The following is a 13,894-nucleotide window of genomic DNA, read 5'->3' as shown; positions in this document are numbered from 1 at the left end:
CAGAATTGCGAGATTTAAAGTCAGAATTGCGAGATATAAAGTCAGAAATGCGAGATATAAAGTCAGAATTGTGAGATATAAAGTCAGAAATGCGAGATATAAAGTCAGAATTGTGAGATATAAAGTCAGAATTGCGAGATTTAAAGTCAGAATTGCGAGATATAAAGTCAGAATTGCGAGATATAAAGTCAGAAATGCGAGATATAAAGTCAGAATTGTGAGATATAAAGTCAGAAATGCGAGATATAAAGTCAGAATTGTGAGATATAAAGTCAGAATTGCGAGATTTAAAGTCAGAATTGTGAGATATAAAGTCAGAAATGCGAGATATAAAGTCAGAATTGTGAGATATAAAGTCAGAATTGTGAGATATAAAGTCAGAATTGCGAGATATAAAGTCAGAATTGCGAGATTTAAAGTCAGAATTGCGTGATATAAAGTCAGAAATGCGAGATATAAAGTCAGAATTGCGAAATATAAAGTCGAAAATTGCGAGATATAAAGTCAGAATTGCGAGATATAAAGTCAGAATTACGTGATATAAAGTCAGAATTGTGAGATATAAAGTCAGAATTGCGAGATATAAAGTCAGAATTGCGTGATATAAAGTCAGAATTGCGAGATATAAAGTGGATAATTGCGTGATATAAAGTCGATAAATGCGAGATATAAAGTCAGAATTGCGAGATATAAAGTCGATAATTGCGAGATATAAAGTCAGAATTGCGTGTTATAAAGTCAGAATTGCGTGATATAAAGTCAGAATTGCGAAATATAAAGTCGAAAATTGCGAGATATAAAGTCAGAATTGCGAGATATAAAGTCAGAATTACGTGATATAAAGTCAGAATTGTGAGATATAAAGTCAGAATTGCGAGATATAAAGTCAGAATTGCGTGATATAAAGTCAGAATTGCGAGATATAAAGTGGATAATTGCGTGATATAAAGTCGATAATTGCGTGATATAAAGTCGAAAATTGCGAGATATAAAGTCGATAATTGCGAGATATAAAGTCAGAATTGCGAGATATAAAGTCGATAATTGCGAGATATAAAGTCAGAATTGCGTGATATAAAGTCAGAATTGTGAGATATAAAGTCAGAATTGTGAGATATAAAGTCAGAATTGCGAGATATAAAGTCGGAATTGCGAGATATAAAGTCAGAATTGCGAAATATAAAGTCAGAATTGCGAGATATAAAGTCGATAATTGCGTGATATAAAGTCGAAAATTGCGAGATATAAAGTCAGAATTGCGTGATATAAAGTCAGAATTGCGAGATATAAAGTCGGAATTGCGTGATATAAAGTCAGAATTGTGAGATATAAAGTCAGAATTGCAAGATATAAAGTCAGTATTGCGAGATATAAAGTCGATAATTGCGTGATATAAAGTCAGAATTGTGAGATATAAAGTCAGAATTGCGTGATATAAAGTCAGAATTGCGAGATATAAAGTCGGAATTGCAAGATATAAAGTCAGAATTGCGAGATATAAAGTCGATAATTGCGTGATATAAAGTCAAAAATTGCGAGATATAAAGTCGGAATTGCGAGATATAAAGTCAGAATTGCGAGATATAAAGTCAGAATTGCGTGATATAAAGTCAGAATTGCGAGATATAAAGTCAGAATTGCGAGATATAAAGTCAGAATTGCGTGATATAAAGTCAGAATTGCGAGATATAAAGTCAGAATTGCGTGATATAAAGTCAGAATTGCGAGATATAAAGTCAGAATTGCGAGATATAAAGTCAGAATTGCGTGATATAAAGTCAGAATTGCGAGATATAAAGTCGGAATTGCGAGATATAAAGTCAGAATTGCGTGATATAAAGTCAGAATTGCGAGATATAAAGTCGATAATTGCGTGATATAAAGTCAAAAATTGCGAGATATAAAGTCGGAATTGCGGGATATAAAGTCAGAATTGCGTGATATAAAGTCAAAAATTGCGAGATATAAAGTCGGAATTGCGAGATATAAAGTCGATAATTGCGTGATATAAAGTCAAAAATTGCGAGATATAAAGTCGGAATTGCGAGATATAAAGTCGGAATTGCGAGATATAAAGTCAGAATTGCGAGATATAAAGTCAGAATTGCGTGATATAAAGTCAGAATTGCGAGATATAAAGTCAGAATTGCGAGATATAAAGTCAGAATTGCGTGATATAAAGTCAGAATTGCGAGATATAAAGTCAGAATTGCGTGATATAAAGTCAGAATTGCGAGATATAAAGTCAGAATTGCGAGATATAAAGTCAGAATTGCGTGATATAAAGTCAGAATTGCGAGATATAAAGTCGGAATTGCGAGATATAAAGTCAGAATTGCGTGATATAAAGTCAGAATTGCGAGATATAAAGTCGATAATTGCGTGATATAAAGTCAAAAATTGCGAGATATAAAGTCGGAATTGCGGGATATAAAGTCAGAATTGCGTGATATAAAGTCAAAAATTGCGAGATATAAAGTCGGAATTGCGAGATATAAAGTCGATAATTGCGTGATATAAAGTCAAAAATTGCGAGATATAAAGTCGGAATTGCGAGATATAAAGTCAGAATTGCGAGATATAAAGTCAGAATTGCGTGATATAAAGTCAGAATTGCGAGATATAAAGTCAGAATTGCGAGATATAAAATCAGAATTGCGTGATATAAAGTCAGAATTGCGAGATATAAAGTCAGAATTGCATGATATAAAGTCGAAAATTGCGAGATATAAAGTCAGAATTGCATGATATGAAGTCGAAAATTGCGAGATATAAAGTCAGAATTGATATCCCGGATTTTAAAAACCGGGATATTATACCTGGGGTACCCCTTTTCTAACCCGATTTTTTGGTCATGTAAATGCGCATCGGCATATCCCTGTAGTGATTTGTGTTCTGCGCATGTTGTATTCGCAAGGAATCTTGGTCTTCAGTCACACACTGAGCATTGTATGAACGGTAGTTTCAGCTTTTGTCAAGTGGTGACATAAAACATGACAATTGTACTGAAGAAAACTGACCATTTCATTTGAACCTTTATAGTACGAATAGTACAGTCTGTAATATATAAGGACGAAACTGCTAGAGCAAATTCATACATTATCCACCATAATGCGCACATACACATTGGGTTTCAAACACCATGTTTTATGGGGACATAAATGGTTAGACATGTTTTTTATACTGTATAAACTGTAAATTAGCTCACCTTACACTAACCGTAACCCTAAACCCATCACGCGAAACTTTGTTTCAGTGCACAAAAAGTCCCCAAAAGGTCAAAATTTGCTGTTATTTGGTCCCTTTAATACCACGTACACACACACACAAACACAGAATTACATTCTGCATGTCCTGCAAAAGTGAACCTCAGGCTCTGCTCAGCGAACACATGCAGCGATTGTAACTTTGCATTGAATGTCGCAGTTCCTCCAATTACTGTTCATTAGCCGCAGGCTCAGGCATGCATGGCTTTCCCAATTACCTGGCATTGGTAAAACAGGCTATGATTACAGTAATCTCTGAACTCATCTGAACCACAGCGAGGCAGGGGCCAAGTCATAAAAGTTAAAAAGCCATCTGTAATCACTATAATTTAAACAATGACCCTGTTACTGGCATTAGTAGAAAGACTTTATATACAGTTACCTGTCAGAAGTGTTTTAGTGGCGACTAGCGGTGTTACGATGGCAGTCTTCAGGCTGTTTGGCTGAACACCTTTCAGGCAGGAACATCAAACTTCATGTCTTGCTCAATTGACCTATGGCTAAGCCACGCCCTCAAACGCCAATCACAGTGCGCAGCTAACCCAATACACTCGGACATTCTCTGCTTCCACGTCCATTGAAATGCATTGCAGTTAGTCAGGTTTCATTAGTTTTTTCTTTAAAAATGTGATATTTGGCAAGTGACCATGGTATAAGCGGGTTAAATGGATACTCCACTTTTTTTTTGGAAATAGGCTCATTTTACCACTCCTCCAGAGTTAAACAGTTGGGTTTTACCATTTTCGAATCCATTCAGGCGATTTTCTGATATTTAGAAGAATATCAGTAACCAGACAGTTTCTGGTCTCATTGACCTCCATAGTATATTTTTTTCCTACACGCATAGCTAAATAACATAGATGCCTACCTCGTGATGACAAACGAGCAGTAAATATGCACTGACGAGTGAAACTCATTATAATATGCAAAACTGTTATCCACTCACAGCAGTGGGCGTTTACTTCCAAGTCGTCAGTGCGAGACGCCCATAAAAACCGAGCGTTTTTCAGCTAGACTCAAAACTAGGGTACAAAATAGCCTCTTACTTATTCATTTTGATGTTTTTGAATGCAAAAACCAAGTGAACGTCATAACAATATAATAAAATTTAAAAACCAGTTCACGACCAAAAAACAAAAAGAACCAAACTAGTGTGAACACACCTTAAAGGGTTAGTTCACCCAAAAATGAAAATTCTGTCAGTATTTACTCACCCTCATGTTGTTCCAACCCCGTAAGACCTTCGTTCATCTTCAGAACACAAATTAAGATATTTAAGATATTTAAGATATTAAGATCACTCCTGTATACTAGTCCATAGGCTTCTTGAGGGAATGACTTCCTCCACCGCTGGTCATGTGTGTGATGCGTGTGACGTACAATAACAGAAGCTTACGCTATTAAACTAGTAACCTGACTCGAGGCAGAGGGAGAAATAAACGAATAGTTGAAATTAAGTCGTTATTTTATGTGTTTTTTTGCGCACAAAAGTGTTCTCGTCGTTTGATAAACTTAAGATTGAGCCACTGTAGTCACTTGGACTATTTTAACGATGTCTTTAATGACTTTTCGAGGCCAGCAAGAGTCATTCCCTCAAGAAGCCTATGGACTAGTATGCAGGAGCGATCTTAATATCTTAAATATCTTAATTTGTGTTCCGAAGATGAACGAAGGTCTTACGGGGTTGGAACAACATGAGGGTGAGTAAATACTGACAGAATTTTTATTTTTGGGTGAACTAACCCTTTAAGATGAGGGAATTTTGAAGACGCTAGAAAGTCGAAAACATACTCACTGTGATCAAACTGATCGGCAATCCTGTTGTGTTTAGATGGGCATTTGTGTGGAGTCAGGTGGTTTTCGGCAGAGAAATGAAACAACACGTTTCTGATTGATTTGTGTAATTGATATGATCTTCCCTGGGTGGTAATTCGAGTCTGGAGACAGTGTGTGAGGGGAAGACGAGGCCAAATCGATGTGGCTGAAATGTTCTAGGGTGGTCGACTGAGGTCAGATCAATAACTGTTCTCTCAGCAGCCTGTGTCAATCGATGCTGTTTGAATTCCACCGCACCTGTTCACTTCTGCTCGCTGCGCAAGGGTACGATCCGTCCCGTAACCTGATTGACACCTGCGCTAATGCTAACGCTCACTGTGTGTTTGTTGTATATATTCACACCAGCTGAGGCATCCAGGAGACGTGGAAAAACAGCTGATTGCACACCAAACCTTAAATGTTCGTTTATGCCCCGTTTACACAAAGGGAAGACGAAGATATTTGGCCTCTCATTACACCAAAAACCCTGTTTTTATCACAGAAAACGATTATTTTTAAAAACTCCGGCCAAAGTGGAGATTGCCGGTTCTGTGTTGCCAGGGTTTTAGGTTCTCAAACATCACATTATATATATATATATATATATTAGGGCTGTGCAAAAATTAATTGGGATTAATCGCAACCAAAATAAAAGTCTGTGTTTACATTTGTGTGTGCTGTATATAATTATTTTGTATATATAAATACACACACATGCATGTCTATATTTAAGAAAATGTGTTATTCATATATAAAATATTTATATTTATATAATATAGATTATGTATTTATAAATATATACAGAATTTAAGCGCAAATAATTCTTAAATATATACATGCATGCATAGGTATTTATATATACAAAATAATTATATACAGCACACACAAATGTATTATGTAAACACAGACTTTTATTTTGGATGCGATTAATCGCAATTAACTTTTGCACAGCCCTAAATATATATATATATATATATATATATATATGATACTCATTTTTGCTTCACTGTAGAAATGAATATGCTTTATCTAATCAATAGAATTGTGGCAACAGATTACAAGCAATATTATTAATTTAATTGAACAAATGTACTATTTTACTAGAATTGAGTAATAATTAATCAAATTATTCTTTAAAAGTTAACCATTTAAACTGAGTAAAGTTTACACCAAAAAAATAAAACAAAAATATCTCACTAACAGACAGACGTCAAAGATTAATTAAGAACTCTTTATTTTATATTGCCAACATTGAAGACGCCTGATGTTAACAAGCAGAATCACTGAAACCTAAAACAAACACTGATCACCATAATGGTGACTTCACTTTATGTTTTTTTCAAGTTTTACTCATTTTAATGGTTAACTTTTAAGGAATGAATTTGATTAATTATTACTCTTTTCTAATGTGTTACATTTAATTAATAATATTGCTTGTAATCTGTTGCCACAATTTTTTTGATTAGATAAAGCATATTCATTTTAACAGTGTTTGTAGTCTAACGCGACTAAGGAGTAACCTCACGGCATATTTGTTGTTTTGAAAGGAACAGGAAGTCGCTCGGGTTTTTCGTTGTTGTAGATTCTGAGGATTCTGATTGGCTTGCATGAATCACTCATGGATCTGATTGGCTTTTTCCGTCTTCCTACACTGCCGCCCATAGGTTTGGCAGAGTTATGATGGCGCTCGATGGCGTATTTATGCGGGTTGATGTAAATGTTGTGTGCACGATGTTATTATTGAAAACGGAGGGAGGGGGGGGGGGATATTTATTTCTTTAAATACCAAGCTATGTGTAAATGTGACCTTAATCATTTAGCAGACGCTTTAATCCAAAGCGACTTACAAATGAGGAGAACAATAGACCCCTTTTCAGTTGGTAAACATGGTGACGTTTTTTTTGTGGGCGGAGCTTAGGTGGAGGCAGAACGATCCCTCTGGCCGCTTCACTAACGCTAGTTAGCAAGGATTGTTAGCTTGTTTTTTAACAATGACTGGAGAAAATCTGATTTTATCTTAATGTGTAAGGTCACTCAGTGTCCAGAACCGTGATTGGCCGACCCGTAGCCGCCTACACGCTCACTCAATGCATGGACGATCTGACAGGATTAACGTTACGTTACCTCGGTTGAGTGGCCTGACTTCTACACCTACCTTATAGAGAAACCGATCGTAAAGATAAACTGAGGTATATAAATCTTTAGATCTTTAGATCCGCAATTCTGCCGAGCCAGCGCAGAGACCACGACAATATAAAGAGTGAGATTACAGTGCGATTTTAATGATGTGAATATTTTCTAGAAATAAAAATTCCAGATACAGTATATTAATTTTTCATCAATTATTGCACCAAACAACACAACAAGATGACATTTAATAATAGTAACAATAATTTAAGCTCCTTATTATGTAGCCGAATCTGTGCTGGTTTGTATTGGCCGCCTCCAGTTTTCACTTTGTTTTGCCTCCAGCTAGCGCCGTGACGTAACTGTGACGTCGGCACAAAAGGGGTCTATAGAAGCAATCAGACCAGCAAGAGGGCAACAGTATACAAGCACTGTAACAAGTCTCAGTTAGTCGAAAAAGATGTCTTCAGTTGTTTTTTTTTTTTGTTTTTTTTTTTTGTTTTTTTGCAAATGGCTGGTCATGCAGTCCAGATAAAGGTCCGTGAAAGTGATGTTGCGTCTCTTTGGGATGATGGCACCACTGAACTAACGAGTTTAGGTACACTTTAGTGGCCATACAAATCCAGGTTTCCAATTCTCGCTTTCTTTGTTTAGTTTTCTGCTGAGTCGTTTGAATGACTTATTGTGACGAATCGGCCCTCGAGAGCGATTCGTTTCAGGTTTCACTGCTGCCCTACTAAGAAGCTGCTCTTATTCTCTCACTTATTTGCTTTCCTGACATCAGCAAAATGACTGTGCAAATGCTGATGCATTAGGCTCTTGGCAGACCGCGGCCTTTACGTGACGTCGGCTCTTCGGACACTCGATTGTTCATGCTGGGTGCGCTGAGGGGAGTACTAATATTAACCTCTAATTAATGAACCAAACCTTTATTAAAGGCCTGAGAGCTAAATGGGACCTCAGGAGCTACAGTATTGCCGTCTAATATGATAAAAGCTCGTTCAGATGATTAGATGATGGCATGCTTGTCTGAGGGAAACAAAGCAATCTGCATTTGATCAGTGTGTGGTCAGTCAGGCTAACAGTGCATAATGTGTCCACTAAAGTGAATCTTATGATATAAAGGGTTTATTCATGAACGTTATTTACCACTGCGGAAAACACTCAAGCTCGAATCTGTCGTAAATGTACTAGTCTTTTCTTCATATTAGATGGTAAAATACCTTTTTCTTCTGCAGTCTGATGTTTTTCCAAGAAAGAAAATATTGGGCAGAATTGATTTGGATTTTGAAACGATTGATTGGAAGGTTGGGGTTAAAAAAAAAAGTGAAGAAAATAAGTGCACTTAAAGAAGTAGCTCACTTTTGGAAAATCTTTTGCTGATAATTTACTCACCCCCATGTCATCCAAGATGTCCATGTCTTTCTTTCTTCAGTCGAAAAGAAATTAAGGTTTTTGATGAAAACATTCCAGGATTTTCTCCATATAATGGACTTCAATGGGGTCCAAACGGTTCAAGGTCCAAAAGACAGTTTCAGTGCAAACTGTTCAAAGGGCTTGAAACAATTCCAGACGATGAATAAGGGTCTTATATAGCGAAACCATCATTTGGTTCATTCAACGAATTAACAAAACGACTCGAAAAAATATTTGTTCATTTCGATGAATGAGTTCGAACAGGAGAGTCACAAACGCGCATCACAGAACAGAGCAGGGCAAGTATTTGTGCTTATAAAACTTAAACGTTTTTTAATTTATTTTTTAAATAAGCGATCGTTTTGCTTGATAAGACCCTTATTCATTGTCTGAAATCGTTTAAAGCCCTTTGAACAGTTTGCAGTTTGCACTGAAACTGTCTTTTGCACCTTGAACCGTTTGGACCCCATTGAAGTCCATTATATGGAGAAAAATCCTGGAATGTTTTCATCAAAAACCTTAATTTCTTTCCGACTGAAGAAAGAAAGACATGGACATCTTGGACGACATGGGGGTGAGTAAATTATCAGCAAAAGTTTTTTTTAAAAGTGAACTACTCCTTTAATTGTATTGAATGCACTTGTAGTGTATTAAAGGGATAGTTCATCCAAAAATGAAAATCCTGTAATTTACGTTCCAAACCCATAAGACTCTTCATATTCAGAACAGAAACGTTCGCTCATTTAATAAATAATTAACAAAGTTTAAGTTTTATAAGCTCAAATGGTCGTCTTGCTCTGTTCCGTGACTCTCCTGTTCGAACTCGTTCGAATCTTTTTCCGAGTCATTTGGTTCATTCAACGAATGAATTGACTCAGAAAAAGATCGGTTCATTTTGATAAACGAGTGAACCCTTCCACACCTGTCCTGAAATGCTTCAGTGTTTTCTGTTCCTTCTCATTCACTGCCATTATTTTTCTCTCTTTTTTTTTTTGCATTGATTTGCTGACTGGCATGAAATGAGAAATACCTTAGTTTGCAGTGGTGGGTACAGCACAAGAAGAGGCAGGTGCTCTGTGCGCTCGCGCGTGTGTGTTACCACGACAGGGAATGTTTAGGAGCTCTAGAGGTCAGACAGCCCTTTACTTTAAGTCAGCCTCACTGAACCCTGGAGGTTTTTTCATGTGCTAATGAACATGTATGTGTGAACACATCTCCCTCTGTTCAACACCTCTGTCTCTCCTTAACTCGATGACGAACATACTGGAAACAGTCGTAAATTATGAGTTTACGCAATTATACATGTTTTGAAAGGGGTGACATTTCACAAGTTGTTTAATCTGGATGAGTTCCTGAATTAGTTTTATTTTTTCTTCAAGTTGGCTAGACCTGATACGCTTGTAAAGGTAAACATTCTTGCTTTGCATTTTTGTGTGTGTGGTTGCAAATACGAGACCGATTCAAATTCTGCTGAAACGCAGCTGTAGCAAGATAATGGTGCCATTATTCAGCTCAGTTCAATTCAGCATCGCTAAATGTAACAATAGTGTTATTATTCAGCTTCAGTCAAATCAATAACTAGAGTAAGAAGAACCCAAACTCCATCAGGTGACCGAAATGGAGGATAAAATCTTGGAAGAAACCAGTTCTCCTCTGGCCTTGATGAACGAACTCGATGTGACATGGACCGGGATACGTTACACGGGCATTAGATGGGAAGGAAGAGATGTAGTTGGTCACTTTGTACGGCTTTTATTCATTTTCAGGATATGAATTCTTAATATCAACAATTTAATTACTGATATCTGTAATTGTAACCATTGGAAATCAGTTGTTATCAAAAATGTTTCTACTAGTAAAAACTAAATTCTTGATATCAACGATTGATTTTTTTTCAGTGGAAGAAATATCATTTTTTGATATCAATAATTACATTGTTACTAGTAAAAATGTGAATTCCTGATATCAATAATTTATTTGTTAGTACACTCTTAGAAGAAAAGGTTCTATATAGAACCTTAAAAGGTTCTATCAGCGCTACGTATTTGGAACCCCTAAAAGGTTCTATACACTCTTAAAAAAAGGGTTCCTCTGGGTTCTTTATAGAACCCTGGGGTTCCATACTTGGCCAATAGAACCTTTTACCAAAAAAAATGGTTCTATATAGAACCATTTTGGAGTTCCATTATGAAGCGGGGGGTGGAACCATTTCTGGTTCTACATAGAACCATTTCTTCTAAGAATGTAGTTGAATTGTCTATTCATGATATCAACAATTCAATTGATTTTAGTAACAATGTTCATTTTTTATATCAAAAATGGCATTTTTACTAGTGACAATGTTAATTTCTGATATTATGAATGTGATTGTTACTAGTAAGAATGCTATTTTAGATATCTGAAATAATATTGATATCAGAAATACCTTTTCAGATATCAAAGATGAACATTTTTACTAGTAGCAGTGTAATTATTGATATCAAAAATGTTCCTACTAAAAACTAAATTCTTGATATCAACAATTGATTCAATAATTACATTGTTACTAGTAAAAATGTGAATTCCTGATATCAATAATTAATTTGTCACTACTTGAAATGTCTATTCTTGATAGCAACAATTCAATTGTTACTAGTAACAATGTTCATTTTTTATATCAAACATGACATTTTTACAAGATGACAATGTTAATTTCTGATATTATTAATGTTATTGTTAATACACTGTAAAAAAAAAATTGTTGGTTTAACTTAAAAACATGAAGTAACCTGGTTGCCTTAAAATTTTGAGTTCATTGAAATGGAAAAATGTAGTTAATTAATACAATGAAGGAGATTGATTTAATCACCAGAAATCTGTTGATTTGACAGAAAAAAAAAAATCATGAAAATATTTTTTTACAGTGTAGTAAGAAAACTATTGATATCAGAAATACATTTTCAGATATCAAAAATGAACATTGTTACTTGTAGCAATTGAATCGTTGATATCAAGAATTCGCATTTTTACTAGTAACAATAATTATTGATATCAAAAATGATGTTTCTACTAGTAAAAACTAAATTCTTGATATCAAAAATTGATTTTGAATGGCAGCCTATGGTGAGATTTCACTAGTAAAAATACAAACACAGATATCAGCAATTAAATTGTTGATATTAAGAATTAATATCCTGGAAATGAATAAAAGTTCAACCGGCTTGCCATACACTTTGTGGCGCTTCAAAATTGCACGTTCTTGTTGTCTTTCTGAAAACCTCCTTGTGTTTTGTCTCTCTTCAGCACATCGTCTGCACCATGGGCCTGAAGTGGTACCCACATCCAGAAGTTCTGCACTGCATCAAAGGTTGTGAGGTAAGAAAGTCCAAATCCTCTCAAATGGCTCTCTATCCTGAGTCTTCCTCCCTCACTGGCGACAATCTTGCCTTGACCTCCATTTGCAGAGGCCCAAGAAGATTCATGAAGATGAAGATGTAGAGGAACTCGACGTTAAAGTCAGTATATGTGCAAGTGACTCTGATGTGACTCTTTCTCTCTCTGTGCTTGTCAACGCCTGTCACTCGGTTGGATTTGTTTGTAGTACGGATCTCTACAAATGTTTCTTGATGAGAAAGGATCGGCCAATGAAAAGATTCATTTTGAAGAAGACCGTTTTTATTTCAGCCTTAATTTTGACCTTTTTCTCTGAATTATGACTTACTATTTCATCATTTTGAATTATCGACATAATTCTGATTTAGTATCACATCATTTTGACTTTTTATCCCATAATTTTGTATTTTAATTTTGTATCGTATAATTTAGACTTTTCGTCATAACCGTGACTTAGTATCTCAATTTTGCCTTTTTGTTATAATTATGACTTATGGCAGAATTTTTACTTTTTATCTCTATATTTTTTAAATTAGTATCTCATCAGTTGACTTTATAACTCTTAATTCTGACTTTGTATCTTATTTCAACAATTGAATTACTAATTAATTACATATACTTTATGACTTATGGTAAAATTATTACTTTTTATCTCATAATTTTGTTTATCTCATAATTTGACTTTATAGCTCTTAATTCTGACGTCGTATCTCATAATTTCAACAATTGAATTACAATTTTTTTACTTATTACCTATAATTTTATGACTTATGACAGAATTGTTACTTTCTATCTCATAATTTTTATTTATTATCTCATCATTTGACTTTATAGCTCTTAATTTTCACTTCGTATCTCATATTCAACAGTTGGATTATTTATTACTAATTACGTATACTTTATGATTTATGGCAGAATTGTTACTTTTAATCTCTTAATTTTGATTTAGTATCATAATATTGATGTGTTGTCATAATTTAGACTACAGTGTCAACTTTTTGTGTCTCATAACTTTGACTTCTGTCGTAGCAAAAGTGATACTGTTGATTATGAGTCAAAACTATGACATAAGTGCATACATAAGTTTACATACAAGTTTTAGATTGAATAATTATTCTTATTAAAGGGATAGTTCACTTTGAAATTAATTTTTGATATGTTTTACCTTACCTCAAGGGCATTTCAAGGGTGTTTTCAATTTTGATATTTTTAGGTCAAACCGTTCTTGTCTGTCAGTCATATAATGGAGGTCTATGGTCACCACCTCAAAGAACATGCACAGAGAAGTCCAAATTAAACATGATTTAATGACTCGTAAATGTAAGTACACATTGATGGCCTAAGACACGAAACGAGCGGTTTGTGTGAGAAAACGAACAGTATATATATCGTTTTTGAAAATACTGCGGAAACAAAGACACCTACATCTTGGATGCCCTTGAGGTAAGATAAAACATATCAAAAATGTATTTGTGAACTAGTGAACTATCCCTTTAATGATTAATTCATGTAAGCGTTTTATCAGAAGTACAAAAAAAAAGTATTTTTTCTTCAAAATGGTGGGTGTTGGAGAAGAAGACTTGAACCGATGGCCATACTTATGAGACACAAACAATCAAGCATTGCATATATTTCGGATGGCAAAGCATCCGTGTTCATCATGTACAGTAGATCATGTTAGTGGTGCTCTGAGTTTCTCTCTTTGTTTTTATCTCAGCCTTTCATGGGTGACAATTACTGTGATGCCATCAACAACAGAGCCTACTGCAACTACGACGGAGGCGACTGCTGTCATTCCACTGTCAAGACTAAGAAGGTGCAGTACACGTCTTTTTTTTTACGTCAACCTTTTTTGTTAAAGAATTGCGTGTGTATATTATGTACGTCTAACATCAAAA

General features: G+C 35.1%; 1 protein-coding gene across 2 annotated transcripts in view; it reads left to right on the top strand.

Annotated features, from left to right (window-relative positions):
• pappaa (pregnancy-associated plasma protein A, pappalysin 1a) overlaps window positions 1-13,894 on the top strand; it is a 136,737-nt gene that overhangs the window by 101,836 nt on the left and 21,007 nt on the right. The window contains exons 21-23 of one of the 2 annotated variants that reach the window (XM_089129802.1): window positions 11,907-11,978; window positions 12,068-12,118; window positions 13,714-13,812. In XM_089129802.1, the coding sequence (XP_088985928.1) occupies window positions 11,907-11,978; window positions 12,068-12,118; window positions 13,714-13,812 (222 nt within the window). The remainder of the gene's footprint in view (window positions 1-11,906; window positions 11,979-12,067; window positions 12,119-13,713; window positions 13,813-13,894) is intronic. The other variant, XM_089129803.1, reaches the window with a different exon arrangement.

This window comes from Pimephales promelas, chromosome 4, assembly GCF_988280905.1.
Source record: "Pimephales promelas chromosome 4, fPimPro1.hap1.1, whole genome shotgun sequence".
NCBI classification, from domain to species: Eukaryota; Metazoa; Chordata; class Actinopteri; order Cypriniformes; family Leuciscidae; genus Pimephales; species Pimephales promelas.
This window is presented reverse-complemented; position numbering and strand designations above follow the sequence as displayed.